This window comes from Scophthalmus maximus, chromosome 12 (genome assembly GCF_022379125.1).
Source record: "Scophthalmus maximus strain ysfricsl-2021 chromosome 12, ASM2237912v1, whole genome shotgun sequence".
Taxonomy (NCBI): domain Eukaryota; kingdom Metazoa; phylum Chordata; class Actinopteri; order Pleuronectiformes; family Scophthalmidae; genus Scophthalmus; species Scophthalmus maximus.
Genome location: NC_061526.1, coordinates 18,501,700 through 18,522,401, shown reverse-complemented (window position 1 = coordinate 18,522,401; position 20,702 = coordinate 18,501,700). Strand labels below are relative to the sequence as shown.

At 42.7% G+C, this 20,702-nt stretch overlaps 1 protein-coding gene across 2 annotated transcripts in view; it reads left to right on the top strand.

The window, feature by feature from the left end:
* The window catches only part of plxna4 (plexin A4), a 202,164-nt gene that overhangs the window by 163,118 nt on the left and 18,344 nt on the right, over positions 1-20,702 (top strand). For both annotated transcript variants that reach the window (XM_047336137.1, XM_035621547.2), the window contains exons 13-25: positions 1,561-1,712; positions 3,021-3,144; positions 4,155-4,291; positions 4,686-4,853; positions 5,128-5,221; positions 6,502-6,741; positions 6,854-7,000; positions 7,755-7,989; positions 8,336-8,478; positions 10,626-10,894; positions 15,340-15,406; positions 16,256-16,402; positions 17,546-17,705. In XM_047336137.1, the coding sequence (XP_047192093.1) occupies positions 1,561-1,712; positions 3,021-3,144; positions 4,155-4,291; positions 4,686-4,853; positions 5,128-5,221; positions 6,502-6,741; positions 6,854-7,000; positions 7,755-7,989; positions 8,336-8,478; positions 10,626-10,894; positions 15,340-15,406; positions 16,256-16,402; positions 17,546-17,705 (2,083 nt within the window). The remainder of the gene's footprint in view (positions 1-1,560; positions 1,713-3,020; positions 3,145-4,154; positions 4,292-4,685; positions 4,854-5,127; positions 5,222-6,501; positions 6,742-6,853; positions 7,001-7,754; positions 7,990-8,335; positions 8,479-10,625; positions 10,895-15,339; positions 15,407-16,255; positions 16,403-17,545; positions 17,706-20,702) is intronic.

The window sequence follows — 20,702 nt, the reverse complement described above, 5'->3', positions numbered from 1 at the left end:
CCTTACCCCCTCCCCTATGTCCTCATGATAAATGTAAGGGTCCTCTCTGTTCCCTTTTCCGAAGGAGGAAGTCAGACAGGAAACACGTAGGCATCTCCAAAACAGTGGACTTAGTTACTTGACCTTCTCTTCTTCTTATTGATAATCCCATATCATGTTTTTATCCACTGAAGAGTCTGGATCAGTCCGTTGCACCCGAGTGTTTGTCTTCAGCTGCGGATTTATTTTTTGGAGATTGCCCCTGTACTTCTCCTTACATCCCTGGGGCTGCTGCAGGGACATATTGCAGCCTTCTCACGTCCCCCATAAAAACTGTCAGTGGGTAAGGAGTTAGGACTTTTCTAAGACGACCAGAGCCCTAATGCATTCTAATATGCTTCATTATAATGACATCTCCCATCAACAATATGGGGGAGGGGAGGACACACATAGACGGACGGATGGAAAAAGAAAGCATCAGAGAGGGAGAAGTGATTAAGTTTTTGCCTCTACCCAACCATCAATTATCTTGTCAAAGTCACAAATCTAATCAACGCCTCATTGTGTCTCTCCCTATCTCTTTGTCGCTCTTTCCTTCTTCACTATTTCTCTTTAAATCTTTCTCCCTCTCCGTCCTCGATATTTGCTAATAGATGGAGAGCCACGATGCTTTGTGTGCAATCTTTGTAATTGCATGTATTGTAGCCCCATTCCCAGAAGGCCTTTTTTTTCATTAAGATATCAGCAGGGAGCCTTATTTATCAGAGACATTGAACCAAACGATAATGATATCTCCCAGCAACATGACAGCCACAGGACTTGTGTTGAGCATGACCTGGCTTGAGCTTGCCTCTGTCATTCGATTGGCTTGTTCCTTTCAGGCTCAACGACTTTAATTTGTTTTAATTCACTTCAAAAAATAATCAAATGGTAAAAATATAATCCTTTGATGCACATAAGGATTGTCATACTAAAAAATACTAGCGCTTCAAGCCATGAGATAAGGGCAAACACACACACAAACTCAGCACTGTACCTGTGATCACCAAGGGGGTTATACAGACATATAGAGAGCCTTGACCTCAATGACAATCCGTGGGATCCCTATTTTTCAGGGGAAGGGTGACACAGCACTATCAACGCTGACAGACTACCCTGTGTCTGTTTCTAACATCCATCCATCTGGCCTGGCCTAATGATGTGTATGCACTCACTCTCTGGCCAAAAGGTAATTGTGTGAGTAAAGTGTTGATGGATGTTAGAACCTCCTCATCAGCAATGAAAGATGTTACTGATAAATCAAAGGACAGCGATTACTGCACAGATGTCCCCCAATGCCAAGTTTCAAGTTAATCTTAGGTAGTAGATTGTTGTGGATCTAAGTGAATGTAGGATTGAGAAATGACAGTCACTTGACCCAAAGTCATGACCCCTTAGCTGTCAATGGCACTATTAATCTATCATTCATGATCTCTTTACTGCAGCCGTCTCTCCCATCTTGCGTCCCTTTTTCTCAGTCGCACAATGTTTGGAAAGAAAAACTAAATACTCATCCAAAATGTAAAATTCTATTTTCAACAGATCACCCCTCTCCGGGGTCCCAGGGAGGGCGGTACGCTCGTGACTATCCGGGGTGAGAACCTGGGCCTGGAGTTCAAGGAGATTCAGGGTAACGTGAAGGTGGCCGAAGTGGACTGCACCCCTATACGTGAGGGCTACATCCCTGCAGAACAGTAAGTCACATTTTACATTGATGACTGATTCCAAAACATTGTGTTAAGTAATAAATAGCACATCCTCACGTTGTCATTGCCAACTTATATTTCCTGCAGAGCAGTAAGTCCCAATTGAGGCAGAAGCCACTTTATAGTAACTAATGAATGCATGAAGATAGCCTTTTCCAGCTGCACCAGATTTAGGATTTTATTATGCTCCCGATGAGTTGATGTTTAGCATCAGCTACTAGATTCACGAGGAGCAGAAAAACTATATTTTAAAACAGCAGTTAAACTAAGTCATGAATTCTGCATAATGATTCTGCTACTGCCACAGCTGAACACACAGGGAACAAGACGCAGATATGACACAGTGTCACTTGTGTAACCCACAGTCGGTCTGACCAACTGATCATGAGTCAGAATACTCACCTCAAGGTGTTAATGTGCTCACTGTGTGTAAGGCACAGAGAGAGAAAATGAGTGAGTTAGTCAGACTATGACCATTAAACTATATTAATTCAAATTGGATTCATCCCTAGACCAGAAGAAACTGGAGTTTGATCTATGTCTCTAGGTCCCAGCCGTTCATAAATGGGTCTGAATGTACACTGCTGAGGGCAACAATGCAAAAATTCAGGCCTCCACATATCATTTTAGCACATACACACACACACACACACACACACACACACACACACAAGCACACGCAGTCCCTTTATAATCCTGGAAAGTTCAGGAGGTTAACTTAAGTTGACATTTGAGTTTAATCCGGTGCTTTGGTTCCTTACAGGTGGCATTCATCAAATTATTTTAAACTAGTTTAAAGTTGGCTTATCAACAGACCCAGTGCTTCTTCTGCTAAGGAAGTAAGTCGTGTGCCAGCACTTTCTTAGCGAACGCTGACCCAGCAGAAGCGGTTGCTGTATTTGAGGTCATTGTAAAAGGATAAAGACTTGTTCCTTTTCTCCCTCGAGTTGGCAGTGCACTCGAGGGGAAGCTGCTGCCAAACAAAACATTATTTTATTGAGTTTTTAATGTAGTTTTAGAACCATTTTTATTACATAATCTGCTCCACATTTGCTGGCAAGGCAAACGGCAACAGGGTTTTCCAGAGGTGGTTGTATCTTTCTGTGTGTGGCATTTACAATTTGTGTCTGTATATGCATCCCCATGTGGTTTTTAACTTGCATATTCCACGTGTGTGTGTGTGTGTGTGTGTGTGTGTGTGTGTGTGTGTGTGTGTGTGTGTGTGTGTGTGTGTGTGTGTGTGTGTGTGTGTGTGTGTGTGTGTGTGTGTGTGTGTGTGTGTGTGTGTGTTTCCAGGATCGTGTGTGAGATGGGTAAAGCAGAGAAGAGCCAGTATACTGGGAATGTGCAGGTCTGTGTCGGGGTTGGAGAATGCAGTTCGGAATTCAAGGCAAAATCCTCCAAGTACTACTACTTTGTGGTGAGTCTCCATTTTCCCAAAAAGTTTTTGATGGTTAAAAAAAACTTAAAGTGGAGGAATGATGACAAGCAGAGCTTTGCCTCACGGAGCAGGAACGCAACCACATTGCATACAGTATGTCACCCATCATGCACCTTGCTGGTTGTCGGTCTATGTTAACACTGCATGTACATGCTGGTTTGCTTGTACTGTACACTCGGTTGTGATCGGACACGGTGTGGTTCAACCAAGGACGCGTCTCGCTCTCAGCATTTCTCCCGTGCATGAGTCAGCAGTGAGACTAATGAGCATAGAATGAGAAACACTGATGGTTATAAAAACATTTTTCTGCCGTGCACACATACTCGCAAAATCATAACACGCCGTATTCTTACACTACGCACAATTATTAGCATCATTCACACTCACACACTCTTGTCTGAAATAAATTTACAGCTATATGCTCATTTTATGCAGCGTTATCATTTTTACTGCAATCCATTAATGGGTGCTGACCGAGGTTTATTTCTCAATGGGGTCCTTGTGCAGGATTATATGATGTTAGGTCTAGATGTCACACTACACAGCAGGCTGGAGATGAGATTATAAGAAGATCAAATGACCTTGAGGAGCATTTACTTTAGGAGCAGCTTCCAGTGGAAAACATTCGCTGCTGCTGTCTCACTTAATTTGAAACACTTGGCAACATTTCCACCGCTGCATAGTGTATGTGAGTTGGATTGATATTAACACTAGGACTTTTTAGCTGCGGATGCTCATTCAGTAGATTTCCTTTTTTCTGGAGCCCACATCTTTTGAAAACAAACCAAATCTTTAAAATATATGGCACATGGAGTTCCTTACATCAGCATTGTTTTATTAGCTGTTTAGTTTGTTTAATGTTGCCCTATACTTAGAATACTGCGTTACTTTTTTGGAGTTAAATTGAATGACATGCTGTGCATCATTTATTTCAACACCTTAATTCACTTTGATTTTAACATCTGGTTGACTTTTGACCTTTTCTGTAGATCCCAAGGATTCTCAACCTCAAGCCCAGCAGAGGGCCAGTCTCTGGAGGAACCATCGTCAACATCACCGGTAGCCACCTTGATGCTGGGAGCAACGTGTCCATCATGTTTAAGGATCAGCCATGCACTTATCTCAGGTTAGTGGGGAATAAGTCAGAATTTACCCTGCCAGTCACACTTAAAAAGTCTATTAACAGCTCAGTGTTAGTCAGACTTTAGGGAGTAAACGCCTACGACTGTTCTAATAATCTCTAGATCAATGATTAAGTATTAAAGAAAAAACTGAGTGATCATGGAATGTTGTGTAGTTTAATATTTTCTTTCATTTAGTATATCTTAATGGGACTATTAATTACTGCAATCCACCACTGATCAATTAACAAATGAAAGTTCAGTCAATGAACTCTTTACCCTTTCAGCCAATATTAGGCAACTGCACTGTCTTTCCCCTTTATAGATTTGGGGACTCGTACAGAATCACACTGACATATCCGGTACTAATAACATGTGTTTCATCCTATCATCCTTTAGGAGGGGTGGCCAGTGGCTCACCTGCCGAACCCACGCTTCCCTGAATGGCTATGGAAATGTGTCTGTGTCTGTGAACATAGACAAGGCTCATCTCCAGAAAGACCTGCGATTTGAGTATGTGGAGGATCCCACCATCACCAAGATAGAGCCTGAGTGGAGCATCTACAGGTATGGTAGAGAGGCACATTTAAGTGAACTCTTTTGGCAACAGGTTGCATATCGCTCAATGGTTACAGATACTGATGGATGTTACGGATCCAGAGCAGGTTTCTGTCAGAAAAAAGAGGTCCAAAAGAAAATAATGAATATCATATGACATCTCATTTTACACCAGTAGTTTGAGATCAAATCTATACGTCAATATCGTTCCCTGTGAGGAATTCATATCACCCCAAATAGTCTGTACTTTCCCTTTGACATAAATAATTTTTACCTCTTACAGTGGACACACCCCAGTGACAGTGACAGGAACTAATCTGGACATCATTCAGACTCCTCTCATCAGAGCCAAATACAATGGCCATGAGACACTCAATGTAAGTATTTGTTTAATGAAAATATGTAAACTAAATTAGTCTAGCCACAGTTACATAATGATGTGAACATTTTTTACACAACATAAAAGATCTGTAACTTTGTGTTTTTCACCAATGCTTCAGAAGAGCTGCTTGTAGTGCCCTTTTGTCCCTCTCTCAATCATACACACAAACAAACACACTGACCCGTCACAGTTGGACTGACCATTGGCAGAACCGGGAGAAATCCTGCTCACATCAGTGGCCCATTAAAACTAAGTTCTAGAAAAAGCTTCACCATCCTCCGCAGGCAGGCAGAATTCAGCATAAACTCTGTAGATACAGATTTCACAGTGTGTGTTCATGCGACGAAAGTAAAATTCTCAGCAGCAGGCAGTCCTCGGCTTAACACCGGCCCGGCTCTGCACGACAGTACTGTGTGCATGTGTCAAGGCAAAAATTCAGATGGGGCATAGTCAAAATCAACAGGTTGCAGCTGAATCAAAAGAGAATATTGTAATTTCTCTCCATACCCTTGTAACAGTAGGGGAGCCACAGAGTTCAAATGGTTTTATCCTCTATTCACCCTTTTCCCCAGGGGAGGATTGGTAAAGACATACGAGGGTCTCTGTGATCTTATTGAAATAAGAGATGGTAACAAAGGGTAGTAATGCTATCTTCACGGTTCATTTGAGCATGAGCTTCCACCACGTTTAACATCTGCGCTCACGTCCCTTTACTGAGCTTTGTGTCTCAAGCTGCTTTACTTTCTGGATGTAAGCTTCTTCTTAATTTCTTAGTGTTCCGCAGATTATTACTATTTTTTTGCAGTTGCCTTTCTGCAGCAGCAATACAGGATTAATGTCAGTGATGTCCTGAAGGCCTTGCAGGATTTGTCAAGTTTGATGTTTAAGGAGCCAATTAGGAGTGACAGGCAATAGTTTGAATGGGTGCATGACAGAGGTTACTGTGGAAATGTGGGATGTCTGTGAATGAGACATAAATGTCTGTGAATAAGACCTGTGCTAGTGGTTGATTTGTCAATGCCCTGACAGGCAGAGAGGAATGGAGACGTAAGAAGGATATAGAAGGGCGTGTGGCATGACAATGACCGATTGGACAATCTGTCCCTGTTCACTAAACTGGCTTTGAGATGTGAATAAAGAATTTTAATCACATGACAAATTATAGACCACGCCAAAGACAAATAATGGAATAAAAACAAGAGTGATATAAGACAGAGCAAAGGAGAGAACGATTTTGCAGAAGATTTGCTCATTAATAAATATTTCTTCTCTCAGTTGTGCCAGGTGCTCACTCCTACATCGATGCTGTGTCAAGCCCCGGAGCTGCCCATCAGCTTGGCTCGACAGCAAGAGGTCCCTGAGCGACCCGATGAATTTGGCTTTAAACTGGACGATGTGCAGGCTCTGATGGCACTCAACACCACCAATTTTATCTACTACCCAAATCCTGAATTTGAACCTCTAAGTGTGTCAGGGGTGCTGGAGCTTAAACCTGGATCACCTATCATACTGAAGGTACAGTAGGAGGATCAATATCACTCACCTACATTCACTTATATGGACCTTTAACTACAACTTTTCCCTTTAACAGCACAAACATTAATCATGTATGATCTCTCCTGTGCAGGGGCGGAACTTCCTTCCACCGACCAATAGTGGAAATGGAAAGCTGAACTACACCGTTCTAATTGGGGAGAAGCCCTGCATGTTGACAGTGTCAGAGACTCAGCTGCTCTGTGAGTCCCCCAACCTGACGGGTCGACACAAGGTCCTGGTGAGTAATACAGCACGTGATCCACAAAGTGACAGACAGACAGGTAGAGAAGGCGGACAGACCTGCAAATCGACTGGCAGTTTGACGGACAGATGAACATTCCTTCTGTTGTTTTCTATCCATCTCCTTGTCCACTTCCAGACAAAATACAGTTCTAATCCAATCACCTGTGTGGGCTCTGTTACTGCCCACAAGCAGACAAAAGACAAACAAATAAGCCTTCAATAAGAGGGATTATGGCCCCAGCAAACTCAATAAAGATTCCATTTGTGGTTTTAGGAGGGACCGCTTTGAACAAAGTGCTTCCTGATGCTACCACCTGGTTGTAGCATCTTAGACAGAGATAGACACATCACTGTAAAACAATTAGTAGATGCACAAATAAATTTAGTGTGTGCACACTGAAATTATAAATCAATATGTCTGTCTGCCGGAGCTTTGATCCCTGATTCTGAAGATGTAATTGCTTTTAAGACCTAAAAGTGATTCACAAAAGAAACTGTATTTTGAGTTAATAAATATATGTGATATGGTTTTCCTTGAAGATTGCCTCACTTCCTTGTGTGTTTGACTGTCACTTATTTCTCTCTCTCTGAGTCAAATTATCACTAAACTTTTTCCATTACTTTAAATTAACTTTTATTTAAGGTGTAAACACGAGATGCTAATATATGAAAACCTTTCGGGGAAATAAGTTGTGTATTACATGCATGCACTCACTATAACCTGCCTCTTCATCTTTCATTATCACAAGGCACGTGTGGGTGGTATCGAGTTTTCCCCAGGTGTGGTCCTCATCACATCCGACAGCCCGCTCAGCAGCACTGCAATCATTGGCATTGCTGCAGCCGGAGCCCTGCTCATCCTCTTCATCGTGGTGGTGCTCATCGCCTACAAGCGCAAGTCTCGTGAGAGTGACCTGACCTTGAAGAGGCTGCAGATGCAGATGGACAACCTTGAGTCACGTGTGGCCCTGGAGTGCAAAGAGGGTAAAAGGCTGACACTGATATGCGGTCGGTCATCTTGTGTGCTTCGTCCTCAGTAGATCCAACTTGGAATCTGACTCTCCACTTTACTCTTTTTCTAACTCTAATCTGGCTAATGGCTAATCAGATATGCCAAAAAATAAAAGTGGCATTTGCTGAGTGAAGTCATGAAACCTTCAGTATGTGACTAGTAGTTTTGTCATTCAATATTGCAGGAATCCAGTGCTGATATTGTAGCCATGTATTTATACTTAGGAAACTCTTGTCAAATCATCAAATGATAATCTTACTGAGGCCTGTTAACTATCTGAGACTATCTGAGAGTTTGTGTATCTGGTTTATCCTCCAGCATTTGCAGAGCTCCAGACAGACATCCATGAGCTGACCAGTGATCTGGATGGTGCAGGAATCCCCTTCTTGGACTACAGGACCTACACCATGAGGGTCCTCTTCCCCGGCATAGAGGAGCATCCTGTACTGAGAGACCTGGAGGTAATTTGTAATTTTATTACACCCAATTTCTTTTCTTTTTTAAATGGAGGGACACCTTGTAGTGAGAGAAAACGGTTCCCTGCTATGGCTTTATGTGATCTAGACTCTAGAATCTCATACTAGCACTTGGGTTAATGAATAGTGGAAATGTGGTGTGTCTATATCAAATGACAAACATTTTATTAGCCTTATTTCAATGAAATGGAAAATGAGTGAGCAAATTAACATTACAGTGGGTCACAGTAGGGTGAAATTGACAGTGATGTTGTTTGAGTTACTGTCTGATAAACAAAACCTTTTTGACGCCCAACAACCACACTTTTTGAAAAACAAACACGGCAGCCCTCAAATCAGGATCGCACTCTCTCTAATATCTCAAACGATATGAGATGCTGCATCGTTTTCTCCCTCCACCTCAAAAACAAATTAAAAGTCAATCAGAGCGAGAAAAGCGAAAGAAAAAAAATCAAGTCATTTATCCCCAGTGGTGACATTGATAGACAGCCATAATTGAGCAGGTCGTCTTGTTCCATTAAGAGAATGATGGACCCCCATTTCACTGCCCTCAGGGTTGGCCACTCCATCCCTGATGAAAATTTCCCAGTAATAAGCAATATTAATTATGTTTTAATTGGTATAAATGTCAAACTGTATGAGAAGTGTGATGTGGAATAGGAGGCTAATGAAGAAAGCAGCAGGCTTGTCTTAGGCGGCTGATAGCTGCCTAATTGTTATTGATGTGTCGGAGAATTTAAAGTAAAATCTCTGACTGTGACCTGCAGACGGTTAGAAATAGCAAAGGTGATGGAAAGTCTGTTGAGGTTTGCTGAAACAGAGGGCTTGCTCAGTAATGAAATATTTACCATCCCAGACACCCACTGTATCTGACTGTCTGGGATGTTAGAGTGAGAATTACATGTTGAAAGATATTAGAATATAGTCTGGATTGTGTCAGCTCAGTCGAGTCTACTTTTTGACTTTTTATATGTGCCTTGTAACTGTTGAGGTTTATAATTTGCAGTTAAAATCACTTTACTTTTTCCAGCAGTTTTATTTTACATTTGAATCCAATTTTGCTTTCTGCCTTTGTTATAACTTTTTCCGGCCATTATATTTCCCACTTCTCTCTTGATCTCTCCGGAAACAATTTTGCCTCAGCAGCGCTTGTCATTTTACTGCTCCACCTGTCAACTCAAATATTAAAGGGATTTTAATTATTTTCACACCACTCTGTTCCGACTTTTTCCAGATTTCCATTTGTGCCTGTGTTCACTAGCTCACACACAAAGTAAATGCACAAAAAATCCAAGAGCTAAAACACACGTGCTCACACAAATACTGTACACATCTTGTCAAGTGGTATGAAATTAGACTTGCAATTTAACAATAGCTCCCGGCAGATTACAAGGGGTTCCTCCAGGAAGGGTAAAAAGACAGAACATATGCTGCCTGACAGCTGCATTGGGTGCAAAGGGATGCTGTCTTAGCATGAGTGCTCTTGACAGATAAAAAAAAAAAAAAAGACAAAAGAAAACATAATCTCCATAGGTGCTATGTATGAAAAAAAAGGAAGAGAAGCATGTGCAGTAAGTGACTGTTATAAATGGTGCAGGGACAATCTGGGCTCAGATGAGGGAAATTGAGATCGCTGCACTCCCTTTCAACTTGGAATACATTGTGCCATCAAAGTAATAAACATTCCCATAACAGTCTTGGTGTTCTCATTTCCTTTATTCTCAACTTTTAGACATAACTAAGGCTGGAGTAAAGTAAACTCCTCATCTTTCTGTTTGCCCCCTCTTTCCATCCTTATTCATGAAGACAAATGATTTAATGGATCTGTTAAGAAAAGGCTTTTTAATGTGTTTAGGCATCTAATATTAAATCCTCAAACCTGATCTGAAAATAATATTTATGATTATATAGTAATCTAATACTTTGTTTACATAATTACCCTGATGTTACAGTATCATAATTGAATTAGACCATTTGATAAAGTAGGGAGGCAGAGAGATAATATTACATTGAAATGAACTCTAACTGACTAATTAGATCTGTATGCCATCACTGTGCAACACAGAATCTACTTTTTCCCCTTGTTATTTCTGATGTGTTTCAATCAAGTGAACATTTCTGTTTCCTCATAGGTGCCTGGCTACCGCCAAGAGCAAGTGGAGAAGGGACTGAAGCTCTTCGGCCAGCTCATCAACAACAAGGTCTACCTGCTGTGTTTCATCCGCACACTGGAGGCCCAGCGTGGTTTCTCCATGAGGGACCGAGGCAATGTGGCCTCACTCATCATGACAGTGCTGCAGAGCAAGTTGGAGTATGCCACTGATGTCCTAAAGCACCTGCTGTCCGACCTCATAGACCGCAACCTTGAGAGCAAGAACCACCCCAAGCTGCTGCTCCGCAGGTAGGAAGCAGGCACAAAACGAGAAGGACAGAGTTTAACCGTTCGTTTAAACCAAGAACGAACTGTCCACCTCGCCTACTGTTTATTTTTCTTCCTTTCTTAACCTAGGGATGTATTGTACTTGGTTTGCAATACACGTGAAAGGTGTGTGCCGGTTATGACGAGGACTGGATCGGCTACTCTGTTCCCTATCTGTGACATGTTTGGATTAACCCATGTGACCTTGACTTGCTGGCTCTGTTTCAGGGAAAACAGAGACCATTGCCATGCACATCATTAGCAAAATAATTATGATTAATTAGCGGTGACTCCGATTACAAATAGCCCAAGAGGGGAAAAAAATACTCATTTATGAAAAAAAGGCGAGAGAGTGAGTGAAACTGTAAAAGCTTTCACTCTGGCATGATCACAATCCTCCCTTGGATTTGCAGTGAAAGCCTTAATGGCTTGCACTTGAATGCAGCATGTGATTATGCTTCCCACCCGCGCTGTTTGGTAAATCTGATGATCATGGTTACTTGAGTAAAATGCAATACTTACTGCTGCTGTAAATGTGTGCATATGCATGTATGTTGTTTTGCTTGGGGGGGTTCTCAGTCAAGTCTCGACACCCCCAGATAATTTGACAAGCATGTCACAAATTCATTTGTCGGTCTCATTGCAATTAAAATTCACATTCTCGCTCCAAAAAAAAAACAAAAACAAAAACATCTCTGCCAGTAAAGACACGCACATAAACAGGACAGGCGTAGGCATAGAATACTGAAATGAATGCTGTTAATCACACCGTCCAGGAGACAGTGCACATATTCACCTCATGAAAACCTGTTTAGACTCTGCTTGTTGATGCAGAGAGAGATTAATGCTGTCTGGGCAGGAGGCATGATTAATTGCAGCTCGAGTTCACTGAGCATGGTGCAGCCACTAAACAATGGAGTAATTGCAGATCCTGGCAGTAGATACAACATAAGAGATGGCACATGCAGCAGACATGGGGAGATGTAGTCAAGGACAATGGAGACACTTAAAGCTGTGTCAAGCAGTGAGAAGAGGTGACTCCCCTTGCATGGAGGATAGTAGGGGGATCGGCTGTTTGACCACTTGTTGCACATGTCACCAGATACTGTAGATTTATATCAGGTCAGACTAATTCGTAAAGACTGGCCAACAGCCACTCTTCTCACATTTCTTCCCCAAATTCCTTCTCTTCTTCTGTCACATACTTGTCATCACGGGAGAGAGAGAGAAGGAAAACCTTGAAACAAGCCATCACAATCAGCTATAACACCAGATGCCCAGCACATGTTTACAACAAGTGTGTGTCCGGTTCGATTGTCCATTTGTCGTACACACGATTGAGACGGGCAGAGATCAGACCGTCTCCATCTCATCCGTCCTCCGCGGATGCGCTTATTAGTCCTTCAACATCCCAGCATGCATTTCAGATGTGATGAGGCAGTGTGAGCAAGCTACGCAACCCCATTGGGTGAGCTGACTGGCGTGTCCTTGGATAGCAGCCGAAAATAGCTCCGATAAACAAGAACAAGGCTGTGAAGACGAAGCTTTATCTTGTCCATGAAAGATAGCATCCCTTCCTCTCTATCTTTAATTTGTTCTTTTTCTTTTCTTTCTCTTTCTTTCTTTCACCATGTTTCACTACCTCTGTTTTCAATTCCAATGCTTGTGCCGCCTGTGACACACTGTCGCTAACTTTAAATCTCTTCCTCTTTCCTACTTGTTCTCTCAATCTATATTCCAGCCCACCACCACCCCACCCCTCCCCTTCCCCCTCCCCTGTTTTTCGTGATTGCTAAATCAATGCTTAAAGTGCGTGAGCAGGGTGTCTCTGGCTACCCACTGCCTCCTCTTCCAAGAAATCTGTGTATGTGCGTGGACACGTGTGTGTCGGTTTCCTCTCTCTCTCTCCACACACAGACACACATCCTTCCATCTGTCCCATTCCAACCTGTGCTGTAGCACAACCACCAGCCAAGCTAACTAACGGGAGCCTTCCACAACCATCTGCCACATTCCTTGCTGCATTTTCCTCCTTTAACTCCTCCATTCCTCCATCTCTCACTCGCCTCCCCTCACCACTGTCCCTTTTCACATCATGCAGAGTCACACAGCCTTTCCCATTGCGTTAAATTTAGTCTGGCTACAGTCTTTATTTCAGCCAAGAGATGAAAGCACAATATGTTTTTGTGTTGGTCACAACCTTGCTTTGGCTCCAGCACGGACACACAATCATCACTCAGCTCTTTAAATCTCCTTGTTTAACTACAAGGATAATCTCTGTTGAAAGAAGACCTGTTTGTTTGTGCACAATAGATAGAGATGATCGACATGATGGAAAGGGTTTGTGCGTATGGGCATCAACAAGTCTTCAGCTGTTTTAACATGAAAGAGCAGGATTACTTAATTTTGTGGTGGCTTTCTTTGTTAGATTTTATGTTGACATCACATCAGTTTTCCATAAAGTCTGAAGTGCTCATTACAGATTCACAACAGCCAACCACGATGTTAGATGTTTGATGAAACAAAAATTCTCATCAACCCCACCTCAGTAATCATGGCCAACTCAGCACTGCCAGCTTCCCTCTGCTCTCGATCATCTCAGTGAACACTGCCTCTCTGACTGGCAACCAAGTAGGCAAGTCTGACCAACCATGCCAACACGACACATTAAACACTGTTCAATAACACTGCACATTTCATTTCATCAGCCCAAACATAGGTTGGTTTATGTTTTGAATAGTGAGCAGAGGTTTTGACGAGATTGTTTGACTAAGGTTAGATCACACTGTCACTTTTATCCTTGTTCCCCATAGACTGTGCTATGATGAGAGTGAGCATTGGCTAACTGGTGGGGCCGTGCCAAGACTTCTTGATACTGCTGGGCTGGCACCCACTGCCAGACACACACACATATACACACACGCACACACACACACACTAGTCATGGTAATTTCTGAAAACATGCACTGTGGGATTAATTTGTGCTATTTTGCATGCTAGCCATTACACAGCCTCACACTTGTCCAGTCACAAAAACATCACAGATTCAAAGTGAGTAAGGTTTAAGAAGAAGAAAAGGGAAGGCCAGACTCAGCCAACTTTCATGTCTTTTTGTTCTTTTTATTCATTTTACCTTTTCACTGCTCCTTCCCTCCTTCCTTGCCAGTACACAACCTCCTCTCTTTACACTTCTTTCTTCCCTTTGATAGATGGGCTACATTTGTAGAAATGGAGGGGATTTGGAAGTGTGTATGATTACAGGATCCAGAATGGGGCTGCCAGAGGGAGGGAGGAAGACAGCAAGGACACATGAAAGAAAAGATGAAAAGTGACCTTGTTGACCCTGGGATCTGTGGACAGAGGAAGGGGTGGGGGGCGTAAAAATAAAAGCGCGTGCACAGTGCGAGGCAGGAAGTTAATCCCCCCCAGGTGTTGTGCCAATGGAGGCAGGGGGTGCCAAGCCAGCCCACTGGCACAGCAGACATCACGCCGCAGTATGGAGCCCCTTAAAGAGGCTGGCTGAATAGTGAAGGGTGGGGGGGCTGCAGGTGGCAGACGAAAACACTCTAGACAAAACCTAAGCACACAGACACACACACACACAAACACACACACATCGGCACAATGGACACTAATCCTGAAATATTGATGCCTATGGTAGTTGCTCATTGAGAGCAGAGGGAGGGGTGTGCGGCTGTGTGTGTTTGAGGTGTTCTGACAGATTACCCACACACCCCTGCTGCTGGCCAAGAAGGTTGCTGTCAAAGGATATCCGATCCTCGCCTCTCCTCTTTTTTCCCCTCGCCACCACTGCTGTTGTTATTATGTATGCATATTAGTCATTCACACGGGATCATTCACACTGTTGGCCCAGGTCAATACGTACACACAGACACACACGTACACAAATGCAGATACACACCATTTTGCCACACCAGTGGAGCATAGAAGCCAGGCGGAGAAAGAGAGGGAGATGTATTCATTCACTTTCTATTGTGCACGGATCGAGTGTTAGTCCAGTGAATAGGCGAGGGAGCGCTTAATAATGAGGCCAGTGTTAATACAGAGCTGCTCCATCCCCTAACGACATCAATCCACGGGGATCAAATAAAGGCTTTTAATTGCTTTGCCTCATATTAAAATCCCCGCCACCGGAGGCGAGCTGCCTTTGGCGTGCCTGAGCATAAAAGCCAGCGAAAGATTGTCTGAAAGGCCATCATATAGCATGTGCAAAGGCTCTCTCAATTCATGTCTTTGCAATTAGATTAGTTTGTGTAACGAAAAGCCTATTCATTAGTAGCGATCATCATTTTTAGCAGAATATTTGATGATGGTGTTGAATATTTATGATGGTCATAAGAGTTTGGGGGATCATATGTTCATTATGTGCTTTGTGTCCATCTGTCTGTGTGACTGTCTGTTTGCAGGACTGAGTCTGTTGCAGAGAAAATGCTGACCAACTGGTTTACGTTCCTCCTCTACAAGTTTCTAAAGGTAAGTATTTTCTAAGTCCCCAGTCACGTTTATAATTTCAGTATAGTTCTCAAATAGACAAAATTTCTGTCATATCACTGTCGTCTTCACTGGCAGTCGATGATGATGTTTTTTTACTCTCAGATTTTTAAAGAGCAACTGAGTGGCCTGTAAATTATACATGGTTTAGGTTTTTCAGTCAGAAATGGTTGTTGTTATAACATTAATTTAACATTTGTAACTGCTAGCCTTGAGCCTTTGGATGAATATTCTGTTAGATAATTAACTGTCTTATTTTAGCAAGCACCTTTGCTAACATGTCGGCTATGCTAAGAGAAGTACTTTCTAGTTCATAGGTCATCAATATTTGCTGGAACCACTCTGAGTCAAGAAAATATCCCTATGATCCTGTTTTTTTCCCTCCATCCCTCCACTCGTCCTTTTACTGCACCTGGGAGGAGAATACAAATACAAACAATGGCCAATCTCCTCTGTTTGATGAACAGCAGTGTTTTTGGGGCAAGGTTATGGGGGTGGCGTCAAGAGTCTGTCTTTTATGGCATTTTCACTGTTTATCCATTAAACTCCAGTTTCACTTCAGTGAAGGTTTATATACTGATAAATATTACATTATATAATAGACTTTAATTTAGGGGAACAATAGAGTTGGTGACATGATGTTTATAAGTCTTGCTCAGTAACTTAAGGGTCTAGGCAGTCTGGGGGAAAAAAACATTACAAAAAGCATCTACAACATTCTGGAGCGATATATTTCCTCAGACATTATTAAACTATGGTGTCAGTGAATTGAGTGCAGAAATGGCTTCAAAGATTCCTTACTCCCCCCTCTCTCTTCAAATCCCTTTGCAGGAGTGTGCAGGCGAGCCTCTCTTCTCCCTCTTTTGTGCCATCAAGCAGCAGATGGAAAAAGGCCCCATTGACTCCATCACAGGAGAAGCGCGCTACTCGCTCAGCGAGGACAAGCTCATCAGACAGCAGATTGACTACAAGACGCTGGTAAAGGGTTCACCTGCCCAGGGGTCCTGGGGCTAAAAGGGGACACTTAATATGCTTTCAGGGACAAGGGGAGAGGAAAAGGGTGGTTATGGGTTGTCGGTCATGAGATGTGCAACGGGACATACAGTTGTCGTAGTCACGCTTCACATGCAGGGGGCACAGGACGGGCAACCTCACTTCCTGTTGAGGCTGGAGCTGTCAAGAAAAAAGAGCAGGGCTCAGCAATGAGGAGGCAGGAAAGAGATTATTCATGTGTGTGTGTGTGTGTCTGCACAAGCAGAGAAACGACAATACTCTCTCCCTCTGGAACCCCTTGCGTACTCCTTAAGTCTGTCTGCTGTTGTCCTCCCTCTACTGGAGAAACTCAGATGATGTGTAATCCTACTGCCTTTCTTTTCCAGTGTCACATCGGTTTGTACTCCACATTCTTGGAGTACTGATTTGCAAACATGATAGTCAATAATGTCAGTGGTGAACTGTGATGGTCAAAAAACGTCCTGGAAATTTCAGATTGGCCATTTGCAACGGAATATGCAATGCCTCACCCACCCACCACATTCCTCACAACATGGACATGATACTTATATATTTAAATATGTAAAAAGAAGCTTGATTTCATGTACACATACATATTTGGTAAGGTGCACACCTGGAAAATATATCACCTCATTTATAATGTCTGTGTGCTCGTTTTGTAATTCAGGTATTTTCACCAACACCAGAAGGCAGTACTGACAGAGTTGATGAATATGATAATAATTATTTAATAATTAGCTGTTTTGCTGCTCATCAATTCAGGTGGCTCACGGCCGTCTCTTTTAAGCTCTGAGGAAAGAGAAGTTTCCCCGGATGAATGATCATTGAAGCAGAGGCAGCACAATCAACCTTAATGATATAAAACACACTAACCGCTACCAAGATTAACCAGGCATTAGATGTAGCCCAATTTATCCTTTGCACTAGATCAACCTGGAACAATTAAACGTTTTTCTTTTCTGTTACAGTTGCAAATATTCTAAAAATCTTACCTAAGGAAAGGAGCTGTATTTAAAAATTACAAAAGTCAGCATTTGGCAAGGGCACTATTTCACTGGCAGCTAGTTCCTTCTCTCAGTGCCAGCCTTGTGTGTGTTCCTGCTGCAGGTGGTGAACTGCATCCATCCAGAGAATGAGAAGAGCCCAGAGATCCAGGTGAAGGTGCTGAACTGTGACACCATCAGCCAGGTGAAGGAGAAGATCCTGGATGCCATCTATAAGAACGTCCCACACTCACACCGCCTAAAAGCCTCTGACATGGACCTGGGTATGAATCTTGTTCTATATATACATATTTGCAAATAACACAGAAAAAGGATAATGTGAGGAGAAAAAGCATAGTCAACTTTGGATAATTAAATCTACTGAACCTATAGTTAATAGTACAGGGTAAGTTGAATGAAAGAAGTTACCATGGTATTCCTTTTATAACTGGCTGTCGAACAATTGTGCACGTCTTCATGTATTTCACAGGGATGGGTTTTTTTCCCCTATATTGTCACTGCACAGCTCGTCAAAACATTTCTATCCATGCAGTATTTCCTCGTGCTTGGAGAAAAGGAGGCTGAACTTAGACACCCATTGATTTCAACAAAGGCTTCCCCCGCCCCACCCAGCCCTACTTAAAAAGTACAAGTCTTCCTAGACACAGAGAGGCAGCTTTCTTTTCAACCCCGGGAGACTTAACTCCCTGGCTCTGTTGGCTCGGATATCTGAGTCTGGTCTCTCTTTCCTCCCAAAACTTCCCATCGATTGACTCTCTTGTCGACTAGCGTCTGAGTCAGATGATTGATCAGCTAATCAATGGAGGCGCTTAGTGATCTCTCCCCTAAAAAATCTTTTTCTTGGTGTTCTTTCTTTCTTCCTACCTTCCTTCCTCCCTTCCTTGATTTAGCCGCTATATCAATGCAGGTTATTTTCCCAGGGTTGCATAATTGTATTGTATTTCAAATTGTGTCTAATACATTTTCAAATGACTTTAAGGGGCCCCTGTTAGGAGGATGGGGTGCAAATTAATATACCTTCTCTGCAAGAAATCTAGTTATCGGCCTTTTTTGGTTTTTTTGTGTGTGTGTTTGTGTGTGTGTGTACAGTACATGTACAGACATGCATGAATGTGAGCATAACAGTGTTATCCATTATTGTTTGTCTGCCAATACCTACAGGCGGCCTCTTCACCGTGCCATGCTTCTTATGGTTTAATATTGTCCGATGGATTTTCCAAACCCCTGTTGTGTGTTCAGAATAGCATATTTATAACCAACCCTAGATCTAAGATTGGCTGAGTGCATACCATAGGGAATCTGACTGTGATGGGTAAGTGAAGAAATTGGTTTTGCCTTTTGACGACACTCCTGGATAAAATTGTTTTATGGCCCCCTTTGGGCAGGATGTGTTGTTCTACTATTGTTGTTTTATTGCAAAGGGGAGCCCGAATTTGTTAGCGTCGGCTGGCCACTCACTCTGTATGTGTGTGATCATGGGTAGGACAGAGACATTGAGAAAGTGGCAAGCTCACAAGAGAACGATGTATGAATCCAACTTTCTGCACAGATTAGAAGAAAAAGTCTCTCTTAATAATGAATCCATAAATAGACTGAAAGCACATGTTTGACTCCCACCTGTAGTTTTTTTTTAAATTTGCATTACAAAACAGGTTTCCCATTTGATGTTCTCATTTTGACACATTTGTTAAATCAAGAGAGGTTCTTAATATAAGTGGCTTTTATGATCTCTGACACACACTCCAACACACATACACATGTACGTACTCGGACTGATTGCAGTGGCTGATAAAAATAATGGGATTGTGGCGGGCCTGTCCTGAGACAGATTGGCCACGAGTGTCGTTACCCAGGTATTGTTTTTAATTCCCCTCTCTGCAGCAAATCACAGTCCTCTGCAGGGCACAAGAGGAGATAGGGCTTGAGAACAAAGCAGCTAGACCATGTGTGTGTGTGCGTGTGTGCGTGTGTGCGTGTGCGTGTGTGCGTGTGCGTGTGTGCGTGTGTGTGTGTGCGTGTGTGTGCGTGTGTGTGTGTGTGTGTGTGTGTGCGTGTGCGTGTGCGTGTGTGTGTGTGTGTGTGTGTGTGTGTGTATGTCACCAGTAGCAAGTGTGTGACGTCTCGGTGGAGTACAACAGTCACCTTCAGCCTTTCTCTTCACCATGAACTTCCATACAATCACCAATGCCCTTATCTCCTTTGCTGTGGTTGAGTACACACACACTCACACACACACTCTCCGTGTCTCTCTCTCTCTCTCTCTCTGCCTTGCTGTTGTCTTCCTGCTGAGTAGAGACCACCAGATTTGGGAATCAGAGTAATCTCAGTTTGCTCTGGTTTCGCACCAAGTTCATTCTTTTATTTATTCCTTTCTTCTCTTCACATTCATCTGTTTACTGAGTCTCAACTGGAGACTGTGCTCATTTGCATCTTTATGGAAAGATGAACTCTATAGACAAAAACAACAGGAGGATCTTTATTTCCTGCAGTTTTTTCAGATGCTAACACAATTCTGGTCAATTCTCCAAAGACAGGCCTCATCATGCACCACAGTGATTGCTGCTTTGTTTTCTTGTTTGAGATCGGGACAGGGGACGACAGTGACTGACGCAAGTGGGAAACAAAACAAGGAGCACAGACACAATAACGTATTCATAAAGCCCACAATGTCTACAAAAAGAAAATGGGAATCATGTGCTTGTTTGTTTTTGAGATAGCTTTCCTTTTTCACTTATGATAATTTTGCTGGGGTATTGTGAGATGTTTCTATCAAAGCCTTTTGGTTTGGTTTGTGCAGCACACATGTGGGAAACCTGTTGTATATGTAGTGCAGTATATATGTAAGTTGGTTGTTGGGTCATGTTAATGCTGTCGTATTGTTTAAATGAAAGACACTGTCATGTGCACTGGTATTGTTTTTATTCTCCGTTTAGTTTAGGCGTGGGTCTGAGTGTGGTCTTCTTCTACCAAAGCTTCCAACAATAACAATAGGAGCAGCCAGTCAGGGGGCTTCGAGCAGTGGCCAGGGGTTTGACAAGAACAGGAGCAGAGCATAAAGACCAGTGCTGCTGTTGTGAAAGGAAGTGCACAAGCCCTGAGCATACAGCCGTTATCGCACCAATTGATGGCACCAGTGAAAGCGATTGAAAGGAGCAAAGAGAGGAGGGCTTGATTCTAAAAAGGCAGGGTGGTGTTAATTTAACCCTCTTGTTATTGTCTCTCACGTGTTTCTCACTTGGTTTTTCATCTCTTTGCCTTTC